This window comes from Priapulus caudatus, unplaced genomic scaffold (genome assembly GCF_000485595.1).
Source record: "Priapulus caudatus unplaced genomic scaffold, Priapulus_caudatus-5.0.1 Scaffold705, whole genome shotgun sequence".
Taxonomy (NCBI): Eukaryota; Metazoa; Priapulida; class Priapulimorpha; order Priapulimorphida; family Priapulidae; genus Priapulus; species Priapulus caudatus.
Window position 1 is genome coordinate 36,336 of NW_014577766.1, and position 13,608 is coordinate 49,943.

The 13,608-nt window shown below is 46.6% G+C and overlaps 1 protein-coding gene across 1 annotated transcript in view; it reads right to left on the reverse strand.

Annotated features, from left to right (window-relative positions):
- Nucleotides 1–7,270: 7,270 nt before the first annotated feature.
- LOC106812949 (disabled homolog 2-like) overlaps nt 7,271–13,608 on the reverse strand; it is a 41,347-nt gene continuing 35,009 nt past the window's right edge. The window contains exons 7-9 of the mRNA XM_014816966.1: nt 10,433–10,552; nt 9,830–9,964; nt 7,271–7,528 (exon numbers count right to left, since the gene is read on the reverse strand). Coding sequence (XP_014672452.1) covers nt 7,271–7,528; nt 9,830–9,964; nt 10,433–10,552 — 513 coding nt within the window. The remainder of the gene's footprint in view (nt 7,529–9,829; nt 9,965–10,432; nt 10,553–13,608) is intronic.

Consider the following 13,608-nt stretch of genomic DNA (forward strand, 5'->3'; position numbering starts at 1 on the left):
TGTGTGTGTGTGTGTGTGTGTGTGTGTGTGTGTGTGTGTGTGTGCGTGTGTGTGTGTGTGTGTATAAAACCCCAACCAATTGTTTATTATAATTACACTGGCATTTCAAGTTGACCTTACGTAATAACACTCTCTTATTGTCGTGTACAAATGTACTATTAGGCTTGCCTATATATATTACTTACAGAATGCAGGATGCTTGTGATTGGCGCTGATAATTATTTGTTCATTTACATGACAATGTCATGAAAAATGGCTGCTTAGCATAAAATGACACCTATAGGCCAACTATCGAACTAGCAGGCACAATTTTTTTGTTTTTTGTTTTTGTCTTAATCACTAATACTAGAGATGCAGAGAGTCAAAATAAACCATATTCACTAGCGGATTAAGGGCGGGGCAACAGGGGCACGTGCCCCGGGCCCCCCACATTTGGGGCCCCCCACATTTAGAGTATCCTAAAATTTACAAAACTGTTGTAATTGTGATCCACAAAATTCTTAGCATGTAACGTTGAAGTGATGCGTTTCCCATGCTGTTTCTCCGACTGAATTTCGCTGTTCAGCTGATTATTGATGGTCTCGAATTGTAGCGGTCATTTTCAAAACTCAAGTTGATTAAAAATCACATGAGAACCACGATGAGCCAACAGAGACTGGTAAACCTCAGTATTCTCGCCATCGAAAGTGACATTTTAAATTCGTTGAAACACGATGAAATACTCTCTGAATTTGCAAGCATGAAAGTGCGGAAAAAATACAGACTATAGGGCCCCCACACAATTGCGTGCCCCGGGCCCCCACACGCTTAGTCCGGCCCTGACCATATTTCACCATGTTTGACTTAGGGTGCGCGGGGAAATGACTCTGTGAAAAGAGGATAATAGCGGGAGACAAGCCTGTGTGTAATGTACAAAATGCTGTTTTAGCTAATATCAAAATTTTAAGTTTGGAGCACTATAACTTTATTGTTAGAAAAGCAATGAACTTGTCCTTTTCACACAATATTAACCATACATATGGGCAGTTTTCTGGTAAGTTTCAATGCATTACTGAAAAGGATTTTTAAAATATGGAGAAAAATGTATTTTAGTGCAATTCATATTTTGGGAAAAAATAGTAAAAAATCACATTTTTGGCTCAAAATTGTTACGATAATCACCACCAAGCCTATTAAATGTGGTATCATCTTATAGAGAATTTAATTCCCTTTAATATGATACCACACACGTGTACGTATACCAAAATGTATTCAAACATTATATTCAAAATTGGTTAATATTAGTTAGACATGGTGGCCATTTTAAAAAATGCCCGCCATTTTTTTTCAGCACCATATTTTCAGGGTAGTCCACTTGGAAGGTGTTCAGGGAGGTCTCCTGAACACGTTGATATCAAACAACCTTTTACAACACGCCATGTCTGGTTGACCCCAAAAATGGGGGTTTGCCCCCTGGGTACCTGTGCAAAATTCTATACTTAGTAGGCTCTCGTTAAGATTTCCTTTATAGACGTTGCTCGTGAGAGCAGTGTATTTTATCATTTCAAAATACGAACTGGGTATGTAAGATTTACAAAATGTTAGTATATTACGACACACACAATGTTATATTTAGTCCACATCTTAACAAGTGTAGTGATCTTTCTAATTAACTGACGTAATATTTTTTATCATCAAGTACTGTCTGTAGGAACAACAAAATATACAGTCACTGTTTAAATTTTAATCAGCACTGCATGAAAGTTCCATAATAGCAATTATTTATACACTGTGTGACCAACTATATCTCGATCATTTTCATGCATTAAACAATTTATTTTTGATACAACTAAAATTCTGCTTATTGCAGCGAATGGCATCTGTGTCCATGCGTGGATAGGTAGTCCGTGCACCGACAAATCTAAACGAAGTCCTCCAAGTTTATTTATCTCAGATCATGTATTGTCTGCAAGATTACACTTCCTTGGCTGCAGTCATGATGTCTACAAAAGTGAGGCATCCCTTACAGCGATCCTACTCACTTTCCTTATCTTACAAGATCGCACTTGCAAAACATATTCAAAATGGAAAACTGCTGCAAGCTAGTACTTAGTGAGAATGGGTGGAGGGGTGCGATGCACGCAGAGAGCAGGAGATAGAAAATATCAGGAGACAGGGAGAGAGAGCGAGGGGGGAGACTAAGAGAGAGAGAGAGAGAGAGAGAGAGAGATAGGTGGAAATGGAGAGGGGGAGGGAGGGTGAGAAGGGGTGCTTAAAGGGAAAGCTTCTCAGTAGAGATACACAGAAAACAGAACACTAGCTCTGATAAACACAGCACGGCTCTGCCGTAAGCACCCTCCACATTGGTGCCCGTGGACCTAACCTACAGTGCACCATACCCACCCTGCTAATCCGACTGCCCACGACTCCTTACCGGCGTTGTTCTATACATGGAAACCAGCTGTTTACGATACTACACATGCCTCTACAACTTGTAACACGTTTTACACTACTGCGCTGTAACGGCCGAATGCGTGATACTACGACCTTGAGCATGTACGAATATCTTACACACACGTATGCACAAACACTCGCACACGTACATACAATATCTAACAAAAATATGTACAATTCAACGACGATAAAAACATCAACTATCTCTCATTATATCCCGGACTCGTGACGAGTAATTAAGTACGAGTAAAAACTGTGATGCATTTTGCTCCTTGTCCAAAGGCTTCAGACTTCACCTGCTAGGTGGCGCTGTGTCTCAAGTAAATCACGATTTCACGATCGTAGCTTCTTGATCAATACCGGGAGCATCACTGGGCAAATTTGCGAGCGCCATCTACAATGTGACAAGTCTACTCGTGCGCCACCTACATTCTAATTTCACAAGTCACCGCGTGCAGCCTGTTCTTAAGTAGAGCGCGTGCTGGGGTGCTGCATTGAATATATCACTGGCGTTATTATATCTGCATCATTATCGCATTAACGTGGATCGCAGGTGCACCAGGCTTTACACACGAGTCGTGAGTCGTGAGAAGACGCCCTAGAAATGGGATCAAAGAACAAGACAAACGTGGCCAACGGTCTACTGCTGCTATTGCACGGTTGTGAATATATAACAAACGCAGTTTTCATGTAAAACTGACCAATCACAGTGCAAATTCCGGTGTTTCACACTATTGAGTGTTAGACACACTGACGCACGCATACACGCCCATTGACAATCACAGGGATGTCAATGGCAACCATTAAATCTTTAGCAAAAAAAACACGCAAAAACGCGCAACATTCTTTACAGATGCACGGTCGCAGGTACGTATATATACCTCATCCAATAATAAGACACCACCAAAGCAACAGTACTCAGGAATAACAACACATGTGCATGCTCGTAACGTATAAGACAATAATGTAAAGAAATGACTCGACGAGAAATTCGATATAAACGGGAAGCTACACCTGGCACGAATGCGGTACACATCGCTAACAAATTTAGGTGACAGTATAACAACATAACAATTGAGTACTACATGAATTGAGGGGGGGGGGGTGAGGCTTATGTTGGTGGATCGGGATGAGGCTCATGTTGGTCGATGGGGATGAGGCTCATGACATCAGTGTCTCATATCATGGTCACGAAACCAAACAGTTACATGTGCACCCATAGATATATACAAACACATTTTTGTGTTTGTAACCAGCACATGTGGACCTCAGTTATTGCCAGCCATCAGTCATGTCTGGCTGTCTCAGATCTAGTAATGTGTGTGTCACATAGATGACATGTATCATGTCAAATGAAAGGCATTGCATTCACATTTCACACACGTTCCATACAGATCAGGAGTGAATTATCTCAATTCGAGATTATTTACTTCCGATATAGATAGATACTTGCACATGTGGAGAACACATAGAATTACAGACACACACAGATGCGTACTTATAAATGTACTATTCAGCTGATCATGAAATACTGTGTTTCGTCGCACAATCCACATCCTTTGTGGTGGCCGATATTATGGTAATTAATTACGGAACTATATTATGACCAATGAGGGATTTAAATCACAGAGATTGCGCAGTCTGCCCAATTGCAGCACACTACTGAGTATATATGATACACACGCTTTCGCAAGAATTTCAATAATTAGCATCTGCCAAATTACTGCATTGGGATAAGATTGCGATCTTCATGATTATGTAAATAATATAAAAAGCAATATATATTTACGCAAACAGGCAATAATAACAGTTACTAATAACAGTAGCGGATATATTTTATATGAATATACGAAGTAATTTATGTAGAATTCTATATTCTCTACTCCTGATATATATATAAGTACCTTTCATTACACCAGTTCCTTATTTCATTTGCCACTTTGGTATAATTTGCAGAAATATATAATAAATCTAATCAAATGGTACTGAAATCAACAACATTCATTTTAAATAGAATATAAGCCAGTAACAAACGTCTAAAATTCTAGAGGTAAAACAGTAAACCTGACGCTGACAACTAATACACCCACATCATCGCAACAACAACAACATCGGCTGATTTAACAATGTCAAGATTCTACACCGATCACAAGCCGACGCCATCTAACAATAAAAAATGGCACGTGTAAATTTAACTCACGATAAGAACTTTGCGCCGCCGCCGCAAACTCCACGCGAGAGAGCTTCTAGACAATTTACAGACGATTAACTAGATATTATGCTAGAGATCCGGCCTTCGTACATCGATCTGTAAATCGCTAACTACGCAGTTACTCTACATACAAAAATCACTATAGTTGCTAGCCACACTACAACCTCCAGGTGGCTTCGCTAGGGCAAGCTTGATGTGAACATTCGATGATCACGCTGGCTCTTCGTTGACCCCCACTTAGAAAACCTGTCATGCCATCAGCAGCCACCAGGTGGCACAACCATACTGAGGCGCCATCTATGAGAAGAATGGGTCGTCTGCGAACGGATCGAGCTTGGCAGAAAAGAATTCGTCCTCCGATAAGAGCTTCCAGACAATTTACAGACGATTAACTAGATATTATGCTAGAGATCCGGCCTTCGTACATCGATCTGTAATTCGCTAACTACGCAGTTACTCTACATACAAAAATCACTATAGTTGCTATAGCCACACTAAAACCTCCAGGTGGCTTCGCTAGGGCAAGCTTGATGTGAACATTCGATGATCACGCTGGTTCTTCGTTGACCCCCACTTAGAAAACCTATCATGCCATCAGCAGCCACCAGGTGGCACACCCATACTGAGGCGCCTTCTATGAGAAGAATGGGTCGTCTGCAAACGGATCATAGATACTGAACGGATCGAGCTCGGCAGAAAAGAATTCGTCCTCCGATAATGGTTTCATGTCACTGCAAGAAACAAGTGGGAAAACGTGAAACATATATAAATATGTGAATGTGCATAAGTATATATAAATGTAGAAAATATATATATATATATCAGAAGTAGATAGTAGTCTCTATTATCTACTTTTGATATATATACATACACACATATATATATATATATATGTGTGTGTGTGTGTATGTATATATATCAAAAGTATATATATATATATATATACACACATATCTATATCTATATCTATATATATATATACATACATATACAAATACACACATATTTATACATTTGCACATATATTTATATAAAGGTGAATTAGAAAACCCACTAAAACACCACACACACACACTGGTTTTCCAACATGTAAACAAGCGCGCGCGCGGGGCTGCAGCGGGCGTACGTGCGAGCGCAGCTAACTCACCCTCCGTTCTGGCGCGCCCGCGACGACGGCAGGTCGCCCGCGTCGACCGTCTGTGCCTTCTGAAGCGCGCGTTGCGGCTTCGCCACCGGGTTAGCTCCTGCGCGCGCCACCAGAGGGGGTGGCGAGATCGCCAGCGCGGGATCGGCCTGTGGCGGCGGCGGAGCGAGGACAAGGGGAGGCGGGGCGAAGGGCGGCGGCGAGGGACTCTTGGCGTGTCGGCCGGGACGCGGCGGCGGGATGGGGACGGGGACGTCGTTGGCTGCGACGATGGCGGCGGCGGGCGGGAGGGGAGGCGGCGGCACGTCGGGGGAGGGCGACGAGCACGTGGAGATGTCCGGGGACGGCAGTGCGGGCAGCGGCGGCGGCGGCACGTCCGGCGACGGCACGCTGTCGGTCGACTCCTCCGACGACTGCGCCGCCACGCGCTTCGTCTTCTGCGGCGTTGCCGGCGGCGACAGGATGCTGAAGCCGCTTGCGTCCATCGAGCGGCCCTTCGGTCGCGCACGGGGGCCAGCGGACGGCGACGCAGCCACCGCCGTGGCGACGGGCGTCGACCCGGGAACTTTATTGCCGGCAGGGGGCGCCGCCGGCTTCGACGTGTCTCCGCTGAGTTTGCGGAAGCGCGACGAGACGAAGAACGGGTCGTCCGCCGGTGTCGGCACCTCACTGACAGAGGGCGCCACCCAGCCGCTCGCCACCGCGAGGGTTTGCGGCGGCGGAGGTGGCGCCACCATGCCGCCGAGCGAACCGCTTGCAAATCCGGTGTCGAATGGGTCGTCTCTCGCGAGAGGTGGCGCCACCGCCGCGACCGCCACGTCGGCATCGACAACTTTGGCACTGAACTCGCTCGTCGTCGTCTGCTGCACGAGGCTAGGTGGCGCCACCCCAAACGGATTCGCCGCGGCGGCGGCGTCGCCGGCGGCCGCAGCCTCAAACGGGTCGCTGCCCGGCGACGGGAACAAATCGGCCTGCACGCGGCCACCGTGCGGCGCCACCGTCGCCTGCTGGAATGGATCCGAGGTCGGCGAGGGGAAGAGGTCGGCCGGCGCCGGCGAGCAGCGCCGCGTCTGACTAGAGGGAGCCGGTCGAATATCGCAAACGGATCTCCCGCCGTCGTCGTGGCGACGACCGCCGCGTCCGGCCGCGGTTTCACGAGCTGGTGCAGCATCGCCGAGTCGACGGACATGCCGAACGCGGCGCCCCCTGGTACCTCGCCTCGCAGCTCGCGCAGCGATTTCTTCGGCGGCGTTCGCAGCTCGGCGAAGAATGCTCTGCGGTCGCGCGGCGACGCGCGAGGCTGGCCACAGCCCCGTGACGGTGTCGCGGCGGCCGCCGCGGTGGCGCCCCCTGGCAGCTCGGGCACCAGCGGCTCGGCGTCCATGTCGAGGAGCGGCGACTCGGGTTTCGGCGGCGCGGCTGTGTGAGGTCGCGCCGGGGTCGTCGTCGTCGTCGCCGCCGCGGGCGACGGCGGCTGCGAGTCAGGCTCGTGATGAACGGACGTCGGACGACGACGGGGTGGCGCCCGCCTGCGGGGACGGCAGTCTGCGACGGGGGCGCTGCAAGCGCGGCGCCGAGCGCGAACGGGTCGACGCTGAAGGTGGGCGGCGGCGTCGCCGGCGGGCGGGGGTGGTGAAGTCGTCGTCGCGAAGAGGCTTCTTGCTGGATGAGGAGGTTCCTATGCTGAGCTGGGATTCCTTCTTCAGGGAGGAGGAGGGCGAGACCTGCTCCTGTCCCAGCTTACAGAGAGAGAGAGAGGGCGGAGAGAGTAAAATCTATCTTCTGTTCCAGTACACACACAGAGAGAGAGAGAGAGAGAGAGAGGAGAAAGGAGGCGAGGGGAGGGAGTAGAGGGAGGGAGGGAGGGAGGGGAGAGAGAGGAGAGAGAGAGAGAGAGAGAGGAGGAGAGAGAGAGAGAGAGAGAATAATCATTTTGTTCTAGTTAGGCAAAAAGAAAGAGAAAGCGATAGAGACAGCACGAGAATGAGAGAAAAGGAGGGAGAGGGAGAGGGAGAGGGAGAAAAAGAGGGAGAGGGAGAGTGAGAAGGAGAGGGAGAGGAAGAGAGAGAGAGAGAATCAATACGTGTCCTTGTCCTCCAACTACAGACACACAGAGGGGAGAGAAGAGATATATAGAGGGGGAGAGAGGAGAGGAGAGAGAGACTATAGAGAGAGAGGCGGGAGAGAGGGAGAGAGAGAGATAGAGAGAGAGGGGAGAGAGGGAGAGAGAGAGAGAGACAGAGAGCGAAGAAGAAGAGGAACGAGAGAGAGAGAGAGAGACAGGAGAGACGGATGAGAGAGAGAGAGAGAGAGACAGAGAGTGTTAAAACGAACAGTTCGTTTCCTACGCCGGCAACACTTAATCGAGAAAGTAGCAGAGAAAACATTTCGTGCTATTTATAATAAATTAGAGAGGAGCGAGGGCGAGGGAGTGGGTGAGAAAGAGAGAGATTGAGGACAAAGAGAGAGACAGACAGAGAGAGATGAGAGAGAGAGAAAGAGAGGGAGGGAGGCGGGAGGAGGGAAGGAGCGGAGGGAGGAGGGAGGGAGGGAGGGAGGGAGGAGGGGGGAGGGAGGAGAGAGAGAGGAAGGAGAGAGAGACGAGAGAGAGATGAGAGAGAGAGAGAGAGAGACAGAGACAGAGAGAGAGAGAGTGAGAGAGAGAGAGCACGTTAAAATGAACAGTTCGTTTCCTACGCCGGCAGCACTTGCGTGCTTCAGGATATGTTGCGGTTGGTTTTTCATTCTCGTGCTAATGGAAAGGTTGGTTGTGTTGACGCACGAACTCAATGGTAAGGTAACTGGCGATTTCTCATAATTATGTCCACTTCACTTGAGGCCAAAAGCTTTTATTACAGGCTATATATTATTACATATAAAAACACATGGAAACAGACACAGATACAGAAAATACGCATATTAAAAAGCAAAAGCTTACACACTTATTACAGGCTATATATATATATACCTAGCGGGATCCGGCGTTTGCCCGGGAAATCTCAGTGGCGGTTACTCAGTTGGTGACTGCTTGGTTAAAAGAAAATACCCCAAAAAATATAACTATCTATCGTATCCATGCATGCATCCATCCATCCCATTCCATGCCATCCCATTCCCATCGATCCCATCCATTATCCCATCCATCCTATCCATCCCATATCATCCCATCCCATCCATTGCCACACGCATCTACATCCCATCCCATCCCATCCCATATCCCATCTCATCCCATCCCATCCATCTCATCCCATCTCATGCCATCCCATCCCATCCATGAACTGCCATGCCATGCCATGCCATGCCATTCGCACCTCATCCCATCGCATCCAATGCCATGCCATGCCATGCCATCCATGCCATCCCATGCCATACCATCCCATCCCAAACAGCCAAAAAATAATAAGAAATCAAAAGATAAGACATTAAATATAAAAATTAAATTAAAAAATTAAAATAATACAGACTAAAGAAGTAGGTAAGGGAATAAAAGGAAAAAAGTGAAAAATAAGTTCCCCAGCTGGAACTCGAACCCGGAATCCCGGTGTAGGAGACGGATGTATCTAGCGATTAGCGCACTGCGCTCTTAAGGATATACCCATGGATTCACACGTACGTGATGTTAACTATGTACGCACACCATCTATTGATGAATAGAATTTTTATGAATTTCTAACTTTTTTAAATTTTTGGTTTCAGGCAGAACACCTCCCAGACGTCGCGATTCTGAAAATATCTTTTAGTTTTCCTCTAGGCTGCCAGAGTTCTCTAGTTATGCGAGTACGAACTAATTCGGCTAAACAACTGTATATATATATGTATATATATTATGACATATATTTATCTGGAGTGAATAAAATTGTTCACGTCTCATATATATATTCATATATATATATATATACATATATATTCATATATATATGAATATATATATATATATATATATATGAATATTTATATATATATATATATCTTCATATATATATATATATACAGGATTATATTTCTACAGTGTATTTGACAGCAGTGTGAAGTGTCGTTACCTTGACGATGGATGCAGACGAAGAGTAAGTGAAGGAGGTGATGAAGGGGTCAGAGGTCACGGGTCGCAGTGGCGGCGTCGACTGCACGACGAAGAGGTCGTCCGCGCCTGAGAACAGGTTCATGTCCTTGATTCCCTGCAGAGAAAGGCCGGATTTGCTAGCCGTTAGTCTACGTGTGAAGAGAAAAAGGGTAAGACCAAGGGAAACCTGGCGAAGGACAGCGGAGAAAGAAAGGATTACAGTAGGGTTTAAAACATGGACCGAGGCCGAAAAGACCTAGACCTGCCAAAGATAGAAAGTCATGGAGAAATTTGATTTCCAGCCCTATTCTCCACGAGGAGATAAGGAAAACTAAGAAGAGACTACGTGTTGCACGTGCGCGTGCACCGCAGGCATACGCCGCTGTCCACTCTCCTATCACGTCGTTCACTAGTGTTTCGTCGACGACATGCGTGCACTAGTTAGAATGCGGTGCAGGCATGACTTGAGTCTGTTATACGCCGACCGCGGAGACTAGGAAACGATATGTTGCGACTGCGGGATGCTGTCCCCTGCCACGTGATGACACGCGCGTCGCCACGGCAACGATCGTTATGACAATACCTGCTGCATCGTCTCCAGCTCGGTCTCGAGGTCTAGGAGGCTGCCGGTCGCTGGATTCAGCTCAGCTTCTCCTCCCCCTCCTCCTCCTCCTCCTCCTCCATCCTCCCCCTCAGCCTTGTTCTAGAAAGCACAAGCGGATAAATGACAGGTAGAAGGAGTGAGAGGTTGAGAGGGTACATGAGAGGATGAGAAGGTAAAAAGGGGGAGATGAGATAGCACAAACGTATAACACCAACAAGCGAGTGCGCGAGGCAAATATGCCTGCAGTTTCTGCTGGCAACCAGAACTACCTTCTACCTACCGGAAACAAATGATCCCTAACGTAGATTACAACGTCGTGCTCGAAATTCTTCGACTCCGACTCCGTAACCGCGTTACGGGGGAGGGAGGGAGAGAGGAGAGGGGAGGACGCATGAACGGACGTGCCGGTCACCTGGTAACGGCACATCCTTAGGTGACATAACGCGACAGCCAGCGCGTGAGAGATGTCACACGCACGCTACATCACGTACAGTTGTCACGGTGCGGGAAAACAGACCGTTATTGAGCGCGACAGCCGCGTGTTTTTACATCCTACGCCTGACGGCTGCTGTGCGAAAACACACAATAGCACGATGACGAGGCTGCGGGGGCGATATAGATATACACGAGCTTGAACGCGATATATAGGCTGGTTTATGATGTATATATTACTGATGGGAATCGGTTGGAATTTCATCATCGATCATCGGTTGCACCCAACCGATCGATGATCGAAGATAATCGGTTCAATGTTATTGATCGCGGCTACCAGATATCGAAATATATCTGGTATCATATAATACAGTATTGTTTATAATATAATATTCTAAAAGCCATGTGAACGACTGACGTTCGATTATAATCGATCATCGGGACATCACTAGCATATATATATACCACCCATCGACTAAATGAGTATTCACTGCTATACGGCAGATGCTCTCCTCGATCACTGCTCCGATATATCTACAAGCGCATCCTGCCATATCACATTGCAGATTGAAATTAGGCCAATGCACGCACATCAACTCGCGTATAGTCTGTCCTGTTATGACGCTGTCGATTTTTTTTCGACTTCATCGTGAACTTGTTATATCATCACATCACATGTTCAGCACTAACCGATTTCATCACACAGTCTATACCATGTGGATCTTTTAAAGACGGATATATTTTTTAGGACTTTTTTTAGGAATCTATGGAATTCTTAGGAAATTTCTTGTAGGAATTTCCTGCCGATTTTCACGTAGTCTGCCATATCTAGACATATTGACGTTGTTGATTTCTTTTTTAGGGTAGAGTTATTTTTAGGGATCGTTTTCTAGTTCTCGAATCTATCGTATTTTGATGTTGTTGATTTTTTCAAGGCAGCTTACTGTTTTTTAAATAAAAGGCTTTTAAAAGTGATCGAGTCGATTTCTCGTATATATATGACGTCCGCCACATTTTGTTCATTATTTAGATTACATTTATTAGATTACATTCGTGTATGTATGTATTTTGTATTTATGTCATTGTCATATGTCTATAATGTTTCCCCCTTGTGTATAATTATGTTACTCGCTGCCAAGTTACTATTATGTCATTATCATTAGCTCGCTAATCAGCCAATTTAATCAACCAATTTAATCAGCTTAACTCATTAAACAGCGAAAGATCCGTGAGAAAAAATGCGTTTAGCATCCAAGATCCTATCCACCAGCATTAATCATCCAAATTAATAACCAATTAACTTAATAATAATATAATAATAATAATATATATACATATAATTATAATAATGCCTTTAGCATCCAAGATCCTAACCGCAACACAACATTACTGTGTGTGACAGTTTTATTCTAGCGATTTCCTCGCACATCAACAGCCAGTGGCAACGTCACGTGGGCTTTGAGTGGTCAACTGGCCGACTTTGTTTGTACGTGTACTCGGCTGTTGACTCTCGTGTTGTTTACTATTGCTTATCATTAGAGTCACGTAATGATAATCTGAGCGATGGAGAGTTCTGTGATACGATATCGGGGAACGAATGTCCTAAATAAACAGGGCGAAGCGGTGTGTTGATTAATTACAAAACTGAGAAATTCCACCCCTCCCCGCGTGGCGTGCCCAGCATTCAACATACCCTGACCACATCCCGCACTACACGCACATATAAGAACCTGCTATAATTGGGGGATTAATTTCACCTTTACAGAGCAGACAGTATACACGCACAGATACTCTTCCCATCCCTCAGTCGCGTGGACACGACTTGCCATAAGTGACGGCGTTAGTAATAACCATGACAACCGTGCGTACGTGCGTGTGGTGCGAACAATAACAGCAGGTGTGCATTATGAGTCTGTTGTCGCGTAAAGACTGGCGCGCGGGAAGGGGGAGGGTGGGGAGGGTGGGGAGGGGAAGGGAAAGGGTGGGGAAGGGTAGGGGAGGATCGTCACGAGAGAGTCCGCGAAGAGAGACGCTGCTAAATGAATGGTTGATACGCGCCGTAAAAACATCGATCCAGCGAGCTAGAGAGAAGCTAGAGAGCTAGCGAGAGATTTCTAGCGCAACAACGCTAGGCTATAGCACGCGAGGCAACGTCGTGCATATACGTAGTGACATCATGTAGTATAATAATGACCAAATTTGCCAACAAATAATGACAAGTTAACCCCCGGTCGTGTACGGTCGCTCTCACTCGCGTGACCGCTCTTTATTATTTTTATTGTCGCGTTAATTTCCCTCGCAATCTATATCTATATGTCGCGATATGGAACTGTGCTTTCACATTCACTATGTACAGTCTCCCACCATATCTCTATAACAACCGTCGCAGCACCGCCGCAGTGAGTTACGCCGACGATACCAGACATGGCCCGAGAGTGGAGACTCTGTGAGAGATGCCCAACGTTTACACGTGTGCAAAACGTTTGATTCTGCCGAGCACGAGACCTGATGACGGACTAGAGCGAGACATTCCCGCACCGTATCGCTCACACTCACACACGCACGCACACACACACACGCACGCACGCACGCACACACAAACGCGCACGAACGCACGCACGCAACGCAACGGACAACCGCAACGGCCAACGGCAACGGCAACGGCACGGACTACAACGACGGACCACGGTACAACCGAAGTAGAACGAGAAGAGGAAGAGGTA